The sequence below is a fragment of the Abrus precatorius genome, unplaced genomic scaffold, assembly GCF_003935025.1.
Source record: "Abrus precatorius isolate BTA unplaced genomic scaffold, Abrus_2018 Scaffold8, whole genome shotgun sequence".
In the NCBI taxonomy this organism is placed as follows: domain Eukaryota; kingdom Viridiplantae; phylum Streptophyta; class Magnoliopsida; order Fabales; family Fabaceae; genus Abrus; species Abrus precatorius.
This window is the reverse complement of record NW_020874428.1, coordinates 6,925,411-6,944,485: the sequence shown is the minus strand read 5'-3', so window position 1 is coordinate 6,944,485 and position 19,075 is coordinate 6,925,411. Positions and strand designations below refer to the sequence as shown.

The 19,075-nt window shown below is 27.6% G+C and overlaps 2 protein-coding genes across 2 annotated transcripts; both read left to right on the top strand.

Annotated features, from left to right (window-relative positions):
- Positions 1 to 566: 566 nt before the first annotated feature.
- LOC113874154 (zinc finger protein GAI-ASSOCIATED FACTOR 1-like) lies at positions 567 to 7,220 on the top strand. Its single transcript, XM_027512376.1, has 5 exons — positions 567 to 610; positions 2,638 to 2,696; positions 2,877 to 3,273; positions 4,003 to 4,196; positions 6,655 to 7,220. Exons 1-5 carry the CDS (start codon positions 567 to 569, stop codon positions 7,218 to 7,220), a joined length of 1,260 nt encoding a protein of 419 aa, XP_027368177.1.
- A 5,184-nt stretch (positions 7,221 to 12,404) lies between these two features.
- LOC113846359 (probable protein phosphatase 2C 55) lies at positions 12,405 to 18,936 on the top strand. Its single transcript, XM_027474513.1, has 5 exons — positions 12,405 to 12,701; positions 12,846 to 13,741; positions 14,818 to 15,142; positions 16,760 to 16,909; positions 17,978 to 18,936. Exons 2-5 carry the CDS (start codon positions 12,993 to 12,995, stop codon positions 18,269 to 18,271), a joined length of 1,518 nt encoding a protein of 505 aa, XP_027330314.1. The 5' UTR covers positions 12,405 to 12,701; positions 12,846 to 12,992; the 3' UTR covers positions 18,272 to 18,936.
- The last annotated feature ends 139 nt before the right edge of the window (positions 18,937 to 19,075 follow it).

The window sequence follows — 19,075 nt, the reverse complement described above, 5'->3', positions numbered from 1 at the left end:
GAGTCAAATGTAACAGAAAAAAAAGTTTAGCCTTAATCTTGCTATTTTAGTTTAAATATAACATTTTCTAACTTTAAACATAAATAACATTACCTTAAACTAACTTTTAATTCATACTCAAATTCATAAACACACATTAAATATGTTTCAAATTGAATTTACTATGAACATATTTAGTTGTTAAGGCTATGTTTAAGAGTTTGAAAGAGAAAAAAATGAAATGATTTAAAAAGAAAGAAAGAAAGAAAGAAAGAAAGAAAATTAAACATCATATAAATAAAAAAATGATACAAATATATAAATATCTTTATTACAGGGACAATGGTGCTCGCCAGTGAAGCTAAATTATGCATCTGTATCTGGAAAGTTTGTAATGTCCTTGAACTTTATCATCGTGATTCATGACACCCTTAAAAAGAAAGAAAGTGTTAATACAAAAAGTAAGTAAAAAAAGAAAAACTCGACCTTTACCTCTCCATCCATTATCTTGCTTTTTTCCTTAATAATATAAATTTTCTGTGTATAAATCGCAACTCAAATTAAAAAACATACTTTAATATACGTTAATGACCATTCCCATATCTAAATTCGCATTTTGGGTTTATCGAAAGTAAATCTACATTCTAGCCACGCGCCTGTAGCAAATCTTAAATTCCGTTTTATAAATAAGCATTTTTTTTTTAATGTAAATCGAGAGACTTCTTCTCATGTTTTTCACAATATTATTATCTGCATATAATTTTATAATATTTTCTTTAATTTTTTAAATTGAAAATTTCATATTCTAACATTATTTTTATATTTATTTTCTTAGTAAAATTAATTATAAAGATGAAAGTGTAAAGATGATCTATAAAAACTAAAACGTAACTAAAAAATTGTGCATTTAAATTAAATTTTACAAAGTTAATTTTGCTTTAATGAAATTTTACCAAATTTTATTTTTGAAAATAAAAAAAATCTCTTCCTGATATAGAAAACTAATTATAGTTTATTTTAAGAACTTTTAATTTATTTTGAAAATTTAATAAAACTATTTAATAAAAATAAAATAAATTTTTTAATAACTTTTAAAAATTAACTTTTCAAAAGTATGTGAAGATCTGCATGTGATAACAACCAATAAGTTTATCTCATTTTTATTTTTATTATTTTAAAAAAATTACGTAAATACAAATTTTAAATTATTCTTTTCTTTCAATTATAATATATATTAGTATAATACTATATTTTTTTAAAGTAATTTTATTAATTAATTCTAATTCAATGAGTTATTTATATGTCGTAAGCTTTTTCACTTACAAACTATAAGCTTTTAACTATTTTAAGATATAAGTTATAAACTTTCATATAATTTTATAAAATAAAGCGTAAAGGTAAAATTATAAAATTATCCTTATTTTATTTATATTTAAATAAAAGATATTAAAAATAATGATTTTTATTTTAAAATTTAAAATAATGTAATATTTCTTTGGTTACAATTAAAAATAAAATAAAAAATAAATTTGAAAAAATATTGGTAAAATAATGCAAGTTATTAAATAAATAAAAAAGTTAATTGAAGAGCTTATCATTCTATATTTCCAACCAAATACGACAATACCCTCGTTATCTCTTCACTCAAGTTGTTTGAAGAAAGAAAAAGCTAATAAAATATTTTTAATATATTCTTTATTTTAAATTAAAAATTAAAAAAATATGAGTGACTATTATTAAATTAAGAGTAAAAGTTATTGCGTTAAAAATATGATCCACGTTTTATTTTTTCATTTTCTAATAAATTTTAGTTAATGATTAAATATATTTCATAAACATTTCTAACATTTAACTTAAGTTTTATTTTAGAGTTAATTTAAAAAATGAAAGAAGAGAAAAATTTATTTAATTATGACCATTATTTATGAATTTTTAAATGTGCAAAAGGGGAGTCTTCATAAATATTTTAAAATTTATATAAGTTCATATTTTTAAGTTTTAAATTAAAAAACTTGTTTTGTTGTTGTTTTTTCTTTACTACAGCACCTTCTCTCTGCGTCGTCGCACTGCCCATTACCGAGAATGTTGGTGGTTCTATGTTTGGGGTCAACCCGATAATGTTGTGAAACACAACTTCTTTTGTCCTAACGTTCAAAATTTCAAATCATTCATTTCTCTAATAGTAATGTTATTTTAACGCTCCCTGATGTTGATACTCTGTACAAACTAAAAAAATTGTCACGTTATAGTTCTACAAAGTACATCAAATAGGATATTAAAATAGTATTTAGTCTTTCTCTAAAGTCATAAAATATTTCAGCACAAGTACTTCATTTTTTTTAAAGTTATTAATATATATTATTTATTGATTTATACTATAATTTTTAACGCATTCTCGAATAAATTTTGATGTATTTATACTATTTAATTAGGAAAAAAAAATAACGAAAAAGTTTTTCACACGGTCGCAGTTGTGTGGTTAACAAGAGCGTAGGTGAGCTTTCAGTTTCCTAGTAAAAGAGGGAACAAATGATTGTCACTGAATTGATTGAGCAGCTAGTTAGGCCAATTATTATAGCCTCTTCAAACCAACACATTGCATACATTCCATGCCCAAATCTCATGAGAATCAATATTCACCAATGCCACTTTCTAAAGCTACCTTCTTATCATCCTCAACCCCACCCAAAAGAAGCGAAACCTTCCTGGAAGACCAGGTATGTTCAACGATAGTTTCTAATTAAGTTTAATCAAATTCATTTTGATAAGTTAATCTATGTCATATTTTTATTGGAATGTATTTTTCACTAAAAAGAGCAAGATTGATTATACACACACTTTAATTGTTGTTGCTTTTAAGCTAAAATTTTCAGTTTAATTGCGGTTTGGTTTTTCAGATCCAGATGCTGAGGTGATTGCTTTGTCGCCAAAAACACTGTTGGCAACGAATCGTTTCGTGTGTGAGATCTGCAATAAAGGGTTCCAACGTGATCAGAATCTGCAACTTCATCGGCGAGGGCACAACTTGCCATGGAAGCTTCGGCAAGGAAAGGGGAAGGAAGCACGGAAGAAAGTGTATGTGTGCCCTGAGCCTTCTTGCGTTCACAACAAGCCTTGCAGGGCGCTCGGTGACCTCACCGGTATAAAGAAGCACTTTTGCAGAAAGCACGGTGAGAAGAAGTGGTCTTGCCAACGTTGCGCCAAGAAATACGCTGTTCAATCCGATTGGAAGGCTCATATGAAGACCTGTGGAATCAGAGAGTATAGATGTCACTGTGGCAACTTTTTCTCTAGGTTTTCATTCAATATCATAATTCTTTTCTTTTAGCATCAAATTTTTTGAGATTGAGGTATCAGTTCGATGTAGGAAAGCTTCTCAATTCAAAAAGTATATTAAAAAACTTGCATTACCTGTTATAGGATGAGGAAAGACTTGAATCTATATTAAGAAACTTAACATCTATATCCTACAAGATGATGATAATGAAGACGAAAATCTATAATTATATGAAAAAAAGGTTTTCATAGATCTAAATTGAAATATTTTTTAATTTTAAAGAGTATTTTTAAAAAAATATAATATTATATTTATATGTAATATTATATATGATACCAATTGCTAAAGGTTAAAATAACATATTGTAATTATATATTGCTTCATTCAACTAATTTCTTGTTATTATCTTGGCATAACATCTACGTAAATGCATTCAAAGAAAAATATTAGTAACGTATTTTTTTTAAAGAATGACTAAAACTCACAAAATTGGGTCAATTTCACTTTACATTTGATGACTCTATATTATAATTAATAAATTTCAATGAATTTTAAATAATAATAATAATAATAATAATAATAATAACAATAATAATTAGTATATTAGGAAATATAAGTTATGTTAAATATTCCTAGCATTTTTTTTCTTCTTTTTTCACATTTGTTTTAAGTTGAAGGTGTTGGCCAATGCAATTTTAGATTCGATGTAATGCTAATTATTTTTTGACTTATTGACTGTTGTAAAGGAGGGACAAATTCATCATGCACAAAGCATTTTGCGATGCCTTAGCGAATGAGGGTGCCCTACCCACTATTGGTGGTGGTGATGAGTCGGAGGAGAGGAATTCTAATAGTAAGAGGAATGTTCCTTTGGCTTCTTCGCCGCCACTTACTCCGTCAATGTCTTTGGTGTCTGCAGCCATGTCCGTTCAGAGCTCAGGTATAGTGTTTTAAAGTACGCTTACTTCATTGTCCATTGATCCTTCCTCTTATATAAGTCAAACTCAATGCTCTGTGAATATTTTTGGAAATTTTCGTCAATATTCAACTGCTAGATTTTTAAATGAATGTTGTAGTTGTAGTCTTTACTTTAATTAGAGGCACGTGACAAGGACACAACTTGAATGAAATGTTTTTCTTTGTCTCCTACCCATGTCGTGTTTTGCGTTTCATTTTGTTTTTATTCTTGCACGTGCAGAAGTTGGCCTAGTAGTACTGATGTAGCAGAAAGTAGTAACGATCATATATATAATAAACATTAATCAATTATTCCATAATATTCTTCCACTCTCTCTCTTATGCATATAAAATGTTGCACACAATCATTTAATATACGACTAAAATTTCTGTTAGCTGAATGTATACGACTTATATTTTGGACTTGAAACATGCATATATGGATAATATACATATATACATATTTATCTTATTTTATATTGAATTTTAGTAACTTTTATTTAGACAAAAAAAAAATCTGGGCTAAAATTTAGACATGATGATACTATACAAACTTTAATATCACCATTAACCATTTTTCATCACAAAACTTAACATGTAATCTAGATTTCTTATTTTTACCATGTTAATTCTTATAATCGAAAGTTTAAGTTTCAGGATAAGGTAGGATGAACTTGTGTATTGTATAGACAGTCCAAATAACTCGTGTGCGTGGGAATATGTTAGATATAAAAACATGAAGGAACGTGCTAGACATAAAAGTTGATGAACTATCATTAACGTTACACTTTTAAAAAAGTTCATTATGACAGGCTAAGCCACCTCTGTATATATAAGAGGTGTTCACTTTTAATATAACAATTATTTATTTTCCAATCAAATTAATTAAATTATTTTTCAAAATAAAAAACATATATAGAGTCCAATAAATATTTTCTTTAAACCAAAATAGGCACTTGAGTACACTAGATATATAGCCTACACACCCAAGATAGGAAATTATGTCTATAATTGATATTTTTTTGTTCTTCTCACAGTCAAAGTTTGGTAATGATAAATGTTGATGATATATTTTTTTATATTTTTAATTATTAGTTAAAATTTATGTAAAATTTGCTATTAATTTAACAACTTTATTTATTTTTAATAAATTTTAGTTAATAATTAAGAGTATGATAAAAAGAATATGTTCTTAACACTCTTCCTTGTTAGGTTCTTAATCTAGATTATTTGACTTGGTTTTTTAATATAAAGGTTATTCTTTAAAAAAATAATATTTTAAAATTAAGGTTATTCAATAATCTATAATTTTCAGCTTTGAATAATTGAACTTGTTTTAATTTAGAAATGTTTAGAAAATAATATATTCTTAGATCTTAAGATTTGAAGTAGAGAGAAAAAAGAAAATTGTCTTAAAATTATTTTTATTTTATTTATTCCTTAAAGATTCCTTTTACTTACAACTTTCATATAATCGTATTTGAGACATTTTTTCTTTTAAAAATAACAAATGCTCAAAATAAATTAGGTCAAACACTATCTTATTTAGTATTTATCTATATAACTTGTTTTTGGAATTAACTTCTCTTTTCTTTAAATATAAAATCATGTCATACATAATTTTAAAAAGTCTTAGAGAAAATGAAACTAATTTAGTTTTAATGCAAACTAAAAGATAATTCTTTTATCGAATATAATTTATAAAATTATAAGCCAACAATCGGACTAAATAGTAGGTACCTTAGCCAATGTATATATAAAAGGACAATGATAATCCCCATTGTTAGAATATAATTTCAATTTATTTATAGTGTAAATAGTTTTTAATATTCATCAGGCTATTAACATTGTTATATATTAATGGCTTGACAATGATTAGTCTCTTATTTATCAAACGAAATTTAAATTATTAATATATAAATATGATATGTCTATATTAATAATATAATTTTTATTAAACCAATATTATATTGACAAAGACAATTTTAAGGTTTAACATGTTTTATTTATTAGTTAACGAGATTTTTTTACAGCGTCAGTTATACAAAGTTAATCTTTGAACACTATTTTTGTTAAAAACATTTTAATATATCTTTCAAAATAAAGACTACAGTATTCACAATATAGTGTATCACTATTTAAATTTTTCATTATAAGAATATATATATATTAACCACAATGGATTGAGATTAAGTACTTAAAAGTGATAAATTTTTATTAAAAGTAATATATTTATTATATTGAGAATATAAAAATATAATAAACATGTTTGATAAAAAAATATTATCTTTATATACTTAAATCGGTTCGAATTGAAATTTACAAAATTATAAACATAAATAGCACATTTTTTAAGTGTCTCTACTTAAAATAAATAAATAAATCTTCCTTGCATATTTCGATCCAATTATGCTTTTCGAACGTAAACATTGGTATTACAGGAATTTTGGAAAATCCAATGAACAAGGGTGCAACGGGCACCTCTTCCACTTCAACCAGTATCAGAGTTTTTGCAAGCATATTTGCATCCTCAACACTGTGTTGCTCCAAATCATCATCAATAACATTCTCCAATCACATGACAGCCTCATCAACGGCTACACCTATCCCAACATGCCTTTCTCTCTCCAAGAGTGAATCTTCCCACTACACTTCATCTTCACAAGCACCTGCGTTGTCTGCTACTGCGTTGCTCCAAAAAGCAGCTCAAATGGGTGCTGCAGCATCAAATGCATCGTTGCGGCTTCAGAGTTTAGGCTTAGCAACAACATCATCTTCCTCTCCTGAAGATGAGACTATTAGTGCAATGTTACATTGGAATATTAAACATGCAAAGCAACATGCAAAGCAAGATAATAATCATTCGGTGCCAAATTTAATGGTTGACTCTCAGACTCAACCATTGACTCGTGATCTTCTTGGTCTAAGCGTCGGTGGCAACGCTAGTCTTTCTGCTTTGTTCCCTTCTTTTGGAGAGAGCTTCGATGCATCAGCAAAGCACTGCTGAACATGTTGTATCGTCTTTTTTGTAATACAGTTTGTTTAAGTTATTTTATGCATTAAATATTTTATCTTAAATGAATTAATAAAGTTAAAATATTATATTGAAAATATGTTTAGAGTTAAAACTGTATTAATTTACCTACATTAAGATTATTTACCCTATAAATCAAACAGCTTAATTAAGCAAACCCTCGAGGTAGTGATCATGCTCCTCTCTTCTTTGTTCAAGTGGAGATTAGTTGTACAATACGAGAATGTGACCAAGGTGTGCGTTGTTGTTATTAGTATATAAGATTTGTTGAACACAAGACCTGAACAGAAAGTTGTCATTTCCTTAATTATGTAATATATTTTTTAAATGTATGTACGAACAAAGATGAAAGTTAATGAAGTATATATAATTATGTATAATATTTATATGTAAAATCTCCTGTATTAGAGAATTTGAAACTCTCTTATACGTAAAATAATCATTACAATTAATATTATGTTAGATAGTAAATTTAGTAATTTAATTAAAAATATTAATATTTTTTCTATAAAATAAATCATAATTATTAATTCAAAAATAATATAGAATACTCTCTTAAAGTTTAATAAACACCAATATTTATATATAGTGTCAATTTTGTCTTACATTTTAAATAATATATTTATTTATTATTATGAGAATATATTTCTTATAAATTTAGTTTCTCTTATTATTACATGAGTGAAAGATACAAAATTAATAATTATAATAAAATTTGTTATTATTTGAGAAAAAATTACTTATTTGTTTTTTTTTCTCTTTTATAACACGATAGTTTATCATGTTTCTTAATATTAGGAGAGAATATATCATCCAGATCCTCTGCCCCTAATTCTTTTTGTTTTTCACATTATATCTTTTATTTATATCTGATCATGATAACTCATTTGTATCGTAAATAAAAGAACGCAACAATCACTTTTTTCTGAACAATTTTATCATTTAAACATCAAATTTAATATAAATCATATTTGTTATCGTATAACTATTTTTATCTCACATTTTTTTTATTTTTGTATATAAATATTTCAAAAATACTTCTTAAAATTAAGAGTCAACAAAAATTATTTCATAAGAACTGTAATTTGAAAAAGAATAAAATAAATTAAATAGACAAAATATGTCATTTATTATTATTCACGTGAGTTATAATAGTATAAGATAAGGTATTTATGACATGTAAGTGGCCAAATATTTAAACAATTAGTTATAATTAAGTTTGATATATATATATATATATATATATATTGTCTCTTAATTCTTTATTTTATTTTAGTTTAGTTAGTTAATTTTTTTCTCATTTTTGTCTCTTAAATTAGAAAAATACTTCAAATAAATTTTTCATTGAAATTATTAACTTTGTTAAAATATTATTATTCATTTTCTTCCTTTTTATTATTCCCATGAAAATGTGATATACTTTAACATCTTCTTTTCTTTTCTTTTCTTTCTTGTTTATTTTTTTCTTCCCTTCTTTTAACCCTTATTCACACACTCAACGATTCTATTTCTTTCTCCCTTGAAAATTTTAAGGAAAGCACAATATATTTAGACTCTTTTTTTTTTCTTTTTGCATAAGTTCACAGGAAGGGAGAAGATGCATAATTTTTTTAATAAAATTGATGTTTTATATATAAAAAAAAACCTTATTTAAGATACTTTGTAGGTTAAGGAATTAAAATAAAAAATAATTAGAAGATTTAAATAAAACAAAACAAAACAAAAAATTAAGGGACCAATTTACTAATTTTGCTCCACATATATATATATATATAATACATAATATATATATATATATAATAAGTTTTATTTATAATCATATAATATTGCAAAATTTAATATATTGATAATGTTAAATATTACAATTTTAAATAAAAATTATTATTTATAATTTTTAATAATTATATGTTACTAAACATACATTAAAAAACATAATACTAATTAGTGCTTGTTTTTCTCAACAGGTGGAATTGATAATTGAAGTTGAAGTTAAACTTAGACTCCATCCTAACCCATGACATTAGTGAGCCCAACAAATCAACGAGTTAAGCTTTACATTGATATTCCTGCTGATACACATGCAGCTAATGTTTTGTATAACACTATTTCATCATAATAGTAAGTTATGGAAAGGAAATGCTCTTGAATTCAATCCTGTGAGATTTGTCGACACTCGAAAACATTTAGCTCCATTTTTTCCCTTTGGATGATGCCCCAACTATTGTGTGGGTCAAAAATTTGCTTTCGTTGAAATCAATATTTACTTGCCATTATCGTACAGAGGTACTCTTTTGTAGTTTGCCAATATATGCTATCAAGAACCAATGTTTTTTATGGGTGTTTCACCTCAAAAGTTGCCATTGGTGTTTGAAATATAATGATAAAATATAGTCTTTTTTTTTTAAATTTGAAAAAATAATTATTTTTAATTTATAAAAAATTGTTTTTTATACTTTTTTGTTCATTTAAAATGACTTCTTAAGAAGTTTGTCTAAACAATTAAACATGGTGAACAGTGTAACTCTGTGTACTCGTTTAGTATGAGCTGCTATATGTTTGATACATTGGACCTGCAGAGTAAGACAATTACATATTTTATTAGAATTTTTGTAAGTTTTTGCGCTTTTTATTGGTTTGATCGGTGATGTTATATTTTAGCTTGTAACTGTGTTAAATAGGTAAGTTAACATTTTCTATTGAAGTCGTGTAGTATGATTCATTGTAAGTGTTTGTGACTTGTTCTCTCCTCTTATTTATAAAAAGATAATTATCATTATCTTTTTTTTTTAAAATAAATAAATATTATTTTTAAATACATTAATTATTAAAGTAAAATTTATATTAATAAGATACTCATTTATTACTATCCTCTTACACCAGTGTAAGTATAAAAACTCTTACACTCAACCTTTTATTTAATTTATATCTAACAAGTTATAATTTATTATTTTATTGACTTTTAGATGTAAGTTAAATAAAAAGCTCATATTAAGTATAAGAATTTTTAAATTTAAATCTGTATAATTTAGATTTTTTAAGATAAAAATTTCTGTTATAATTTTATATTTTTTATTTCACTGTGTAATTTTTCATAACCTTATAAATCTCTCATACATTTTTTTTATCACTAAATCCCTCCTTATCTCTTATTTTTACTTCATTTAACATTTAACATTTAACATTTTTCATTTTTCATTTGAAATTTTACGAAAGTTTACTGATATGAAAAAAACATATAAGGTAAGTTAATTAAGACTGAATGTATTATCATAAGGAGATAAGGTGTAATTATCCGTAAATATTTTTTACCTTTATTTTTAAGGTTATAATTACAATAATAGTGGTAAACAATACAATTTATCCTTAAAACTAAAATAAAAAACTAAGATACTAATATCAATATATCTTCGTTATAAGATAAAATTTGAGGTAAAACATGTTTTATCATACACATTTTAAGCATTAACTTTTAGATTTTTGTACATGTTTTTTTATTAAAAACATTTTAAAAAATCCTAACAAAGTCTGTAAATTGATTTTAAATATGTAAGAATGGAAACTTATTTGTTAAAATACGTATACATAAAAAATATAAAGTATAAAAACTTTATTTTCAACAAAAAGTTAAAAATTAATATTAACATTTTTATATAAAAACTTACAAAAATATAAACTTCTATATTTATTATTACTAAAATAATTTTAAATAAAAATAGTCCATGTTTAATAATAAATAAATTATTAATTGAAATATTTTTTTTAAATTTAATTTTAATATATTGTTTGTGTCTTGTATTTCAATTGATTAAAATCTAAAATACATATGATTTTAAAATTAATTATTATAAAAATAGTAATTTATTAATATGATGACAATTTATAATTAAATGACAGTATTAAAATTGTAATATTATTAATATATTTTAAGATATTATTTATTATGTAGTTTGAATTAATTCTATATTTAAAAAGCAAAACAAACCGAATTACAAAAATAGTATTCTAGATAATATTAGTAAACTAAAGATAAATATAAAAAAGATAAATCAAATCGTTCAAGCTAATCTAAATCACTGCACTTATATTGAATCAAATAAGATTTGATATTATTTTCAAAACATTTCAAACTGAAGATTTAAATCAGAATTGTTTTTTTATATAGGATATTTTTTTAGTTAAATATCAGTTCAAATTAAATTATGAATTTTCTAAATTTACGATAATATCAATTTTATTTATTTATTTAACTTGACAACAGTTATAAGAAGTTATATATAATTAATTTTTAATAAAAATTACAAAAATAAACGCAATTGAAAGCATTAATATTTGATACAATAAGTACTACAATATTATATATATATATATATATATATATATATATATTAAAAAATTATTTTTTAGGAGTTTAATTGTCCTTTAAATCTAATCTCAAATGAGATTTTAATATCAAAATGCTTAATTTAAAAAGATAAAAATAAATTACTTTATTTTAAGTAATAAATAACTTTTAATGTATGTTTAAAGATATATGTTAAGAAAATAAAGAATAATATATCTTTATTAAAAAGTATAAGTTTTAATATTATTGATATATCGAATTTAATAATATATTGTTAGTTTTAATAAAAAAAATATTATACATTAAGTTTTATTTTATACTATTAAACGCATATTAAAAAATTATTTAATGAATTAAAAATATTATTAATTAAGGTTAAAATTACACCCATTTATACTTGGATAAGATATGAAAATTAAATAAAAATAAAAAATTATAAAAGAAAGATCTATTCTTATCTTATTTTAATTTAAATATGTATAAAAATAATAAATTAAATATATTATATTTATTTTTAAATTAAATTATTCATAATATAAAATTTATACTTAAAAAGATATAATAAACCTATAAAGTAAACTTACCATATCTTAGGCAATAAACAAAAAATATAATATCCATTTAATAGGGTAAGTTGGTTGATAATACAATAAAAAATAACAAAATCTTATCTCACAAAATCCACAAAATTAATAAAAAAATCCTGTCCAAAAGATAAGTATAAATTTAAATAAAAAAGGATTAGTAACGCTTTATATTAGCATCCCATACCTGCATTAAATTTAATATAACAGTATATTGATTTAGCTTCCATAGAAATTTTCGAGATTCCTAAAATTGTAAGAAATTTATATACTCATACTGTCATACACATATTCTCCCTGAGACCGGTCATTGAGTTGTGGCTGTGGCAGGTCCTTCTCCGAAACTGGAAAGTTAGCAGAGAAAGAACCTTGCCTTCCTCGTGCCCCCTCTCTCTCACCTACCTCACTTTCATCTTTCATTCTTCACAATCACTTTCCCCTAATTCCTCTTTACTCCAATATTTAAGCCCCCAACCCTTCCTGTTACGTTCCACGCTTTTCTCGTTAGGGTTTGTATTCTCCATAACAGTAAGATTCTTCCCTTCTCTTTCTCTTTTATTTTCATAATTTCCTTTTCGAAACTTGTTTTTATTTTAATTATTTGCTCAATTTTTTAAATCATTTATTTATTTTTATTTTCCGCTTGTTGACCTTTACTGTGGAATATCTCAGGTATCTGAATAATTGAACCTGTCGAAGGGATTTGTGATTTAAGCATTGATGTATTGGGAGTTATGAGAATCTATTTAGCTTGTAGTTGTGGTGATCGTTTCCTCGTTGTGTTTGGTAAACCTAGATTATTGTGTTGGTAAAAATAAAATGCCATCTAATTACTTTTCGAGATTTGGAACTTCGATTCGTAGATCAGTTGTGGGGAAAGAAGGTGGAATCGGGGACTCTGCTGAAGTTCTGATTGGACAGGGGAAGTTTTGGTTTGGTCGCTCAAAGTTTTTTCATTCTGTGAATAACTTAAGTTCTGTGGATCTGCGGCTAATTGTGCGCTCTGGTGTTGCCTTAGCTTCAAGCTCGGAATCGGTTGGCAGGAGAAGAACCTTGTCTGTAGTTGACACGCTATCTCGTACATTTTCTGTTCCGTCTGTATCAGGGCCTTCGTTTCAGGTCTGTGGATATCATATTGGCTGTGCGCTTGCCGGACCTGACCAGTTTTCGACTGGCACCAAAGTTCGGATTAAAACAATGGCCGCTCACATGTCCAGAGTTGTGGTTGGTGAATACTATTTAGATAACTCACATTTGAAGTGTAATCACCATTTATTGTCAACAAAGAATTGCAGTAATATCTGTTTAAGCACGAGTTTGAGGAATGGTGGGAAAGTGAGCATGAGTTTGAAAAACCATTGGCAGCCAGATAACCGCGCATTTCATGGCTATTTTATTTACAATGTTGCCAAGACGTGGTGCAGTTCTCACCCTTACATGCAGTCAGGATGTGGAGATTTCCATAGTTCTTCGACATCATGTTACTCTGTTGGGCCTGCTCATGATGTGCCTTTTGATACTTCTGCCCGAGATGAGCAGCTAACGAAATCTGCAGATTCAGCTGAACAGTATGTTGTTTCCCTTTGATATTGATCATTGTAAGCATAACATGGATGTGAAGCAATATCAATTCTCTGCAGTTAGATCGATATTTATTTATTTTGGTGCTACTGCTGCTTGTTGTTTACATTTTTCTCATTGGTTAGAATTATTATTTTGTCACTTATAGATGACACAGGTTATGGCTGTAATAAACATCTATTTATGATCTAAAGAGAATTTCAAAAGGATTTGAGAAGTGAAAAATGAAAATAGTTTTGCGTCCAGGATTTCAACCTTGAGGACAAGGATGATTTGAAAGGGGTAGAATTGTTTGTAGATAGGACAATAATCAGGACAGCTATTTATTAGTTAGTTAGTTAAATAAGTAGGAGAATGTGAGGGGAAAGGGTTCATGCTATCTTGGTATCATTTTGCAGTGTGAGCTTTGCTTTTTGGGAAAGGAGAAATGCTTTGCCAAGGGAAAATCCTTGGATGAGAGATCTCTCTAGTCTCACCTATTTTATGTTCAACCTTGTTCTATCTATAATATCTTTCTTTTCTTTTTCTCAATTCTGTTCTTGGTTTATATCAGGCTGGAGGATGAGTTCATTAGTAAAAAGGTAGGTTAAAATGGTTCTTGAAACCCTTTTTGAAAATTGAAAGGTTTAATTGCCAAAATTGAAACTCAAGAAGTCAATTTGACCGTATCAAAGACCCAAAATTAAAGGGTGTTCTACGTTTCACATAAAGTAAGAAAGCTGGATGACTTTCATAATTTATTCACCTTGATGTTTTAGACAAGTATTTTTGTATTGTGAATAATGATGCATGATATTGTGAATTATGAGTCTTTTTCTTAAAATTTTGTGTGTCACCGTGCTTCTGCTTGTTATTTTGGACCAGCGATTTTGATACAGTAAAACCCAAAAAAAAAAAAAAAACACCTCAGGAATTTTTTGTTATCTTGACTGTTGGATCAACAAATAACATGTATATGCTATATAACTAAAAATGTCTGCAGGCTATATATGGTGATTAAATGTATATTTTGAATTTGCAATCTTAATGGCTGATATAACCTGATTGGAGATGTTGTCTGCAGGAAAACTCCTTCAGGAAAAGCCCTTAAGTTAATATCAGGATCATGCTACTTGCCTCATCCTGATAAAGAAGAAACTGGTGGAGAAGATGCTCATTTTATATGCTCTGAGGAACAAGCAATAGGGGTGGCAGATGGTGTTGGTGGCTGGGCAGATCTTGGTGTTAATGCTGGATATTACTCTCGGGAGCTCATGTCCAAATCAGTGGACGCTATTCAGGAGGAGCCCAAAGGTTCAATTGACCCTGCTAGGGTGCTGGAAAAAGCACACTCAAGCACAAAAGCTAAAGGTTCTTCTACAGCATGCATCATTGCACTTACTGATCAGGTTATCTTCACTTTTAAGCTGTCTCTTTGGTATATTGCAAGTGCTTCACACTGACTTATAGTGCTTTATGCTTCTCAAAATGCTGATAGGCTAGTTTACCATTCAAAGTTATTGTATCCATTTTCTTCATATTTTCAGTATCATTTTTGTATTATCCAATGGTCTTCTGGTGACTACTTTCAGCCCTTTTTCATCACCCCGAATATTCATTTGTGGTAGTAAATTTGAAAGTCCTAGAAAACAAGTCAGTGATATATAGGCCTTTCAAAGTCATTTTCACTGTTTCTAGTAACATAGCTTTGTTCTAAGAACTTTGTAGATCTTGCACCCTTGTGAATTTTAACTGATTGGATTGAATGGTGATGTGAAGAAAATCAGTTTACAAAACATAATGTGGTATTGAATAATATAGGGTAAAAAGTGGCCCATGATATGCTTGTGAGTTAGTTAAAATCACCAGAGCTTTATGATGCCTTTTTTAATTAATCTTCTGAAATATTAGTTTTTCGGCATTGGACTGGTCAAAGCATAAGATTATGTAATATGAAGCTCCATTGAATAATGACGGTGGTGATGATTGGGTGCTTTTTAACTTCCAAAAGGACTAAGGGGTAATATTTGGTAGATAGCTTCAAATGGGACGGGATTAATATATTAGTTCTGTTGTAGTTTGATATTTTTCAGAAATGTAACAGAACAATACATAAGGTTGTAAAAGTGGTACATTTACAATAAATTAAGCCTATTTTGGTCTTCAAACAAAAATAGAGAAAATAAATTACAACTGATTATCATATTTAACATTAATTTCTAAAATTGTTAGTTAGAAATTCGAGATACAAGAATTATGACATAATACAGATATAATACAATTTTTTAATTTTAAAAGATTAAAAAAAAAACTGAAAAAAGCGAAAAATAGGTAATAAAAAATGACAATAAATATTCCTAAGTTTTCATAGAATCAAAGTATAGAAGCCTAGACGTACAGATAATGCATTGTTTGTATTATTCATCCCAAATGCATCTAATAACATCTCAACGTAAGTGCTGGCAAAGCTGTAACTATAAATGACCAAAAGATATATGTTAAACTTCTGGGTGAACGGCAACACAACTTCGTTTCCCTTTATTTTGGTCAGGTGAATGAAATGCAGAAGGGCCCAGGCATAAAAGGCCCAAGCCCACGAGACTCGTGTCCCTTCATTTAGATATGAAGAAAAGCTTCTTAAAGTTGCAACAGTCGAACTTGGAAGTACTCTTGTGATTGTGAACAAGACTACTTTTTTTTTTACCCCTTTATTTATTCAATTGTGAAAAATAAAGTAGGCAAAACCCATGGATCTCACAATCCTTATTGAAACAGGAAAAACAAATTGATTTCATTCTGTTTGCATGCCTAAAGCAACGTAATAGTTCTAAACTTTGTCTTAGAACTTCTTTTTTTCCAGATGTTCTCGATATTATATATTTTAGGGCATAGTGACTTGTATAGGTCACAAGTATTCTGCCATTGTGAATAATCGGTTTTGCTGTGTTATTTCGTAATCCTGAAGGAGATCTCTATTTTGTGGCATTCTTTTTGTCAACATTATTCATTTTGTGTTTCTTTCACAGGGACTTCATGCTATCAATTTGGGAGACAGTGGGTTTATGGTGGTACGTGATGGGTGCACCATATTCCGGTCCCCAGTGCAGCAACATGATTTCAACTTCACATACCAGCTGGAATGTGGTAGCAATGGTGATTTACCCAGTTCTGGTCAGGTATTTTCCTATTGTAGACTTCTTGGCTAGGAGAATTTGATTAAATTGGTTAATGAAGTATCATTTCATTTACTCTTAATGATAATTTGCTTAATACTGATTCCAGAAGAAATGTTTGCTGATGGATATTCTGCTTGTTGATCACTTCTAATGTTCATGTGTTTGTGTGTATAATACAATAAATGCGTACAAAAGGGCATGGCAACTTTTCCTTATATTTGCTTTCTAATCCGCAGAAACCTACTGTTTCCTTCTGTGTATCTACTAAGATTTAAACCTAGTCGTAGAATAGTTCTTGGAAATATATTTATTTTATTTTGTTCAATTAAGTTAATAAACATTGAGTTTTTAGGATGTGTTCAATCTAATCCATTGTTTTTAAATTTTTGCAGTTTAGTTTCTTAATGTACCATTTGTACTCAAGTAATCCATACAAACTAGACTGTTAAATGCTTTGCATGTGATTTACAAACGTCTGTAATCACCAAGTCAGGCTGAACATATAATCCGACATTAGTAATAGTCTAATTTAGGTGACAGCCAACTCCAGAAACTGCATTAATACAGATAATAACATTTTTCAGTTTCATTTAATTGTTGCCATGTTAAGCAGTAAGCATATTATGTACGTGGTATATGATCCATTAAGATATGGACACTCTATCCATCTAAGAGTCAATAAGCATGCCGATTCATTGTGTAAAAAATTCCATATATCTAACATTTTCATTTGCTTGATTAGTCGACTATATTATGTACACAGTTTGTGATCAATTAAGATCTGGTGCCTGATACTAATTGTTATCAGGCAGGTTTGTATTTGAGGTCTTAGTTCTGCAATGTTTCTGGGGAGATTGCTTGTTTGCTACAAGACACACACACACAAAACAAAATTTTCTATTAAACATGTTTTTGTGATTATTACTGGATTCAGGTTTGGTTATAGGTTATTCTTTTCAGTGATAAAGTTCTGAGGATGAACTCATTCAGTTTGTTGGACATCTGGTTCTATGCATTAAGGTCTTTACTTGTATAGGATGCTTAGATTATCTACCTTGTTTATATCAGGTTTTTACCATTCCTGTTGCACCTGGCGATGTGATAGTTGCTGGCACGGATGGGCTGTTTGATAACTTGTACAATAACGAGATTACAGCTGTGGTGGTTCATGCCATAAGAGCCGGCTTAAGCCCTCAGGTGACAGCCCAGAAGATAGCTGCATTGGCTCGTCAACGGGCACTGGATAAGGACAGGCAGACTCCTTTCTCAACTGCTGCTCAAGATGCTGGATTCCGTTACTACGGTGGCAAGCTTGATGATACTACAGTTGTAGTTTCATATATTGGCTCTGGAGATGCTTAATTTCATTTTGCTGAAGTCCCCCTGTATATACCATTTTGTCTCGGTGGTGTTGTGTGATTAAAAGTAAAAAATTATGGTCACATGATAGCTCCATTGAATTTAAATTTCCGTAGTCCATGTTATCCTTGGTTTGTTTGTCCAAACCGAATAGTTACTACACTGAGAATAGTATGTCCAGTTAGATTTAAATGTAAAAGGATATTTGTTGAGGTTGAGAAATGAGTACCTTGTCTTATTTACTTTCAATGGGTGGAGATAAATTCTTGCTGTCAATGCTGTAAGCATAAGAAATAATAGATTATTGTCTTCATACTTCTCTATTTATTACTGACTAGTGTTGTTTTGTTTATTTTGATGCCGTAGTCACTTAATATTTGCTATTTTTATTTATTTTTCATCCGCTTCTTTTGAGGACCAGTCCAATTATCTCGGAGGTGGATGGAAGCGGGAGGACAAGCAAGGTGTCGTTAATATTATAATGTTTTTACTGTATATTTTGGCATTGTTGCGATATTGGAACTTCATTGCACAATCTGTAACCTTCATTTCAATTAAATTAGAAGAAAAATTGTATAATGTATATGTTTTTAACTCACCTTCATTTTAGCTGTACATAAATGACAAGGATAGTTATATTGAAAGTGATTAAATCATTACCGGTCGATGCAAATAAAGGAAAGGAAGAATATGAATAAAAAAAAGTTGATGAGAAGTATAAAGTTATTGTATTTTAATAGTAAAGATAGACATAAAATACGGGTAAAAAAAAAAAACAATTTACTCCCTCCTTTCTATCAATTTCTC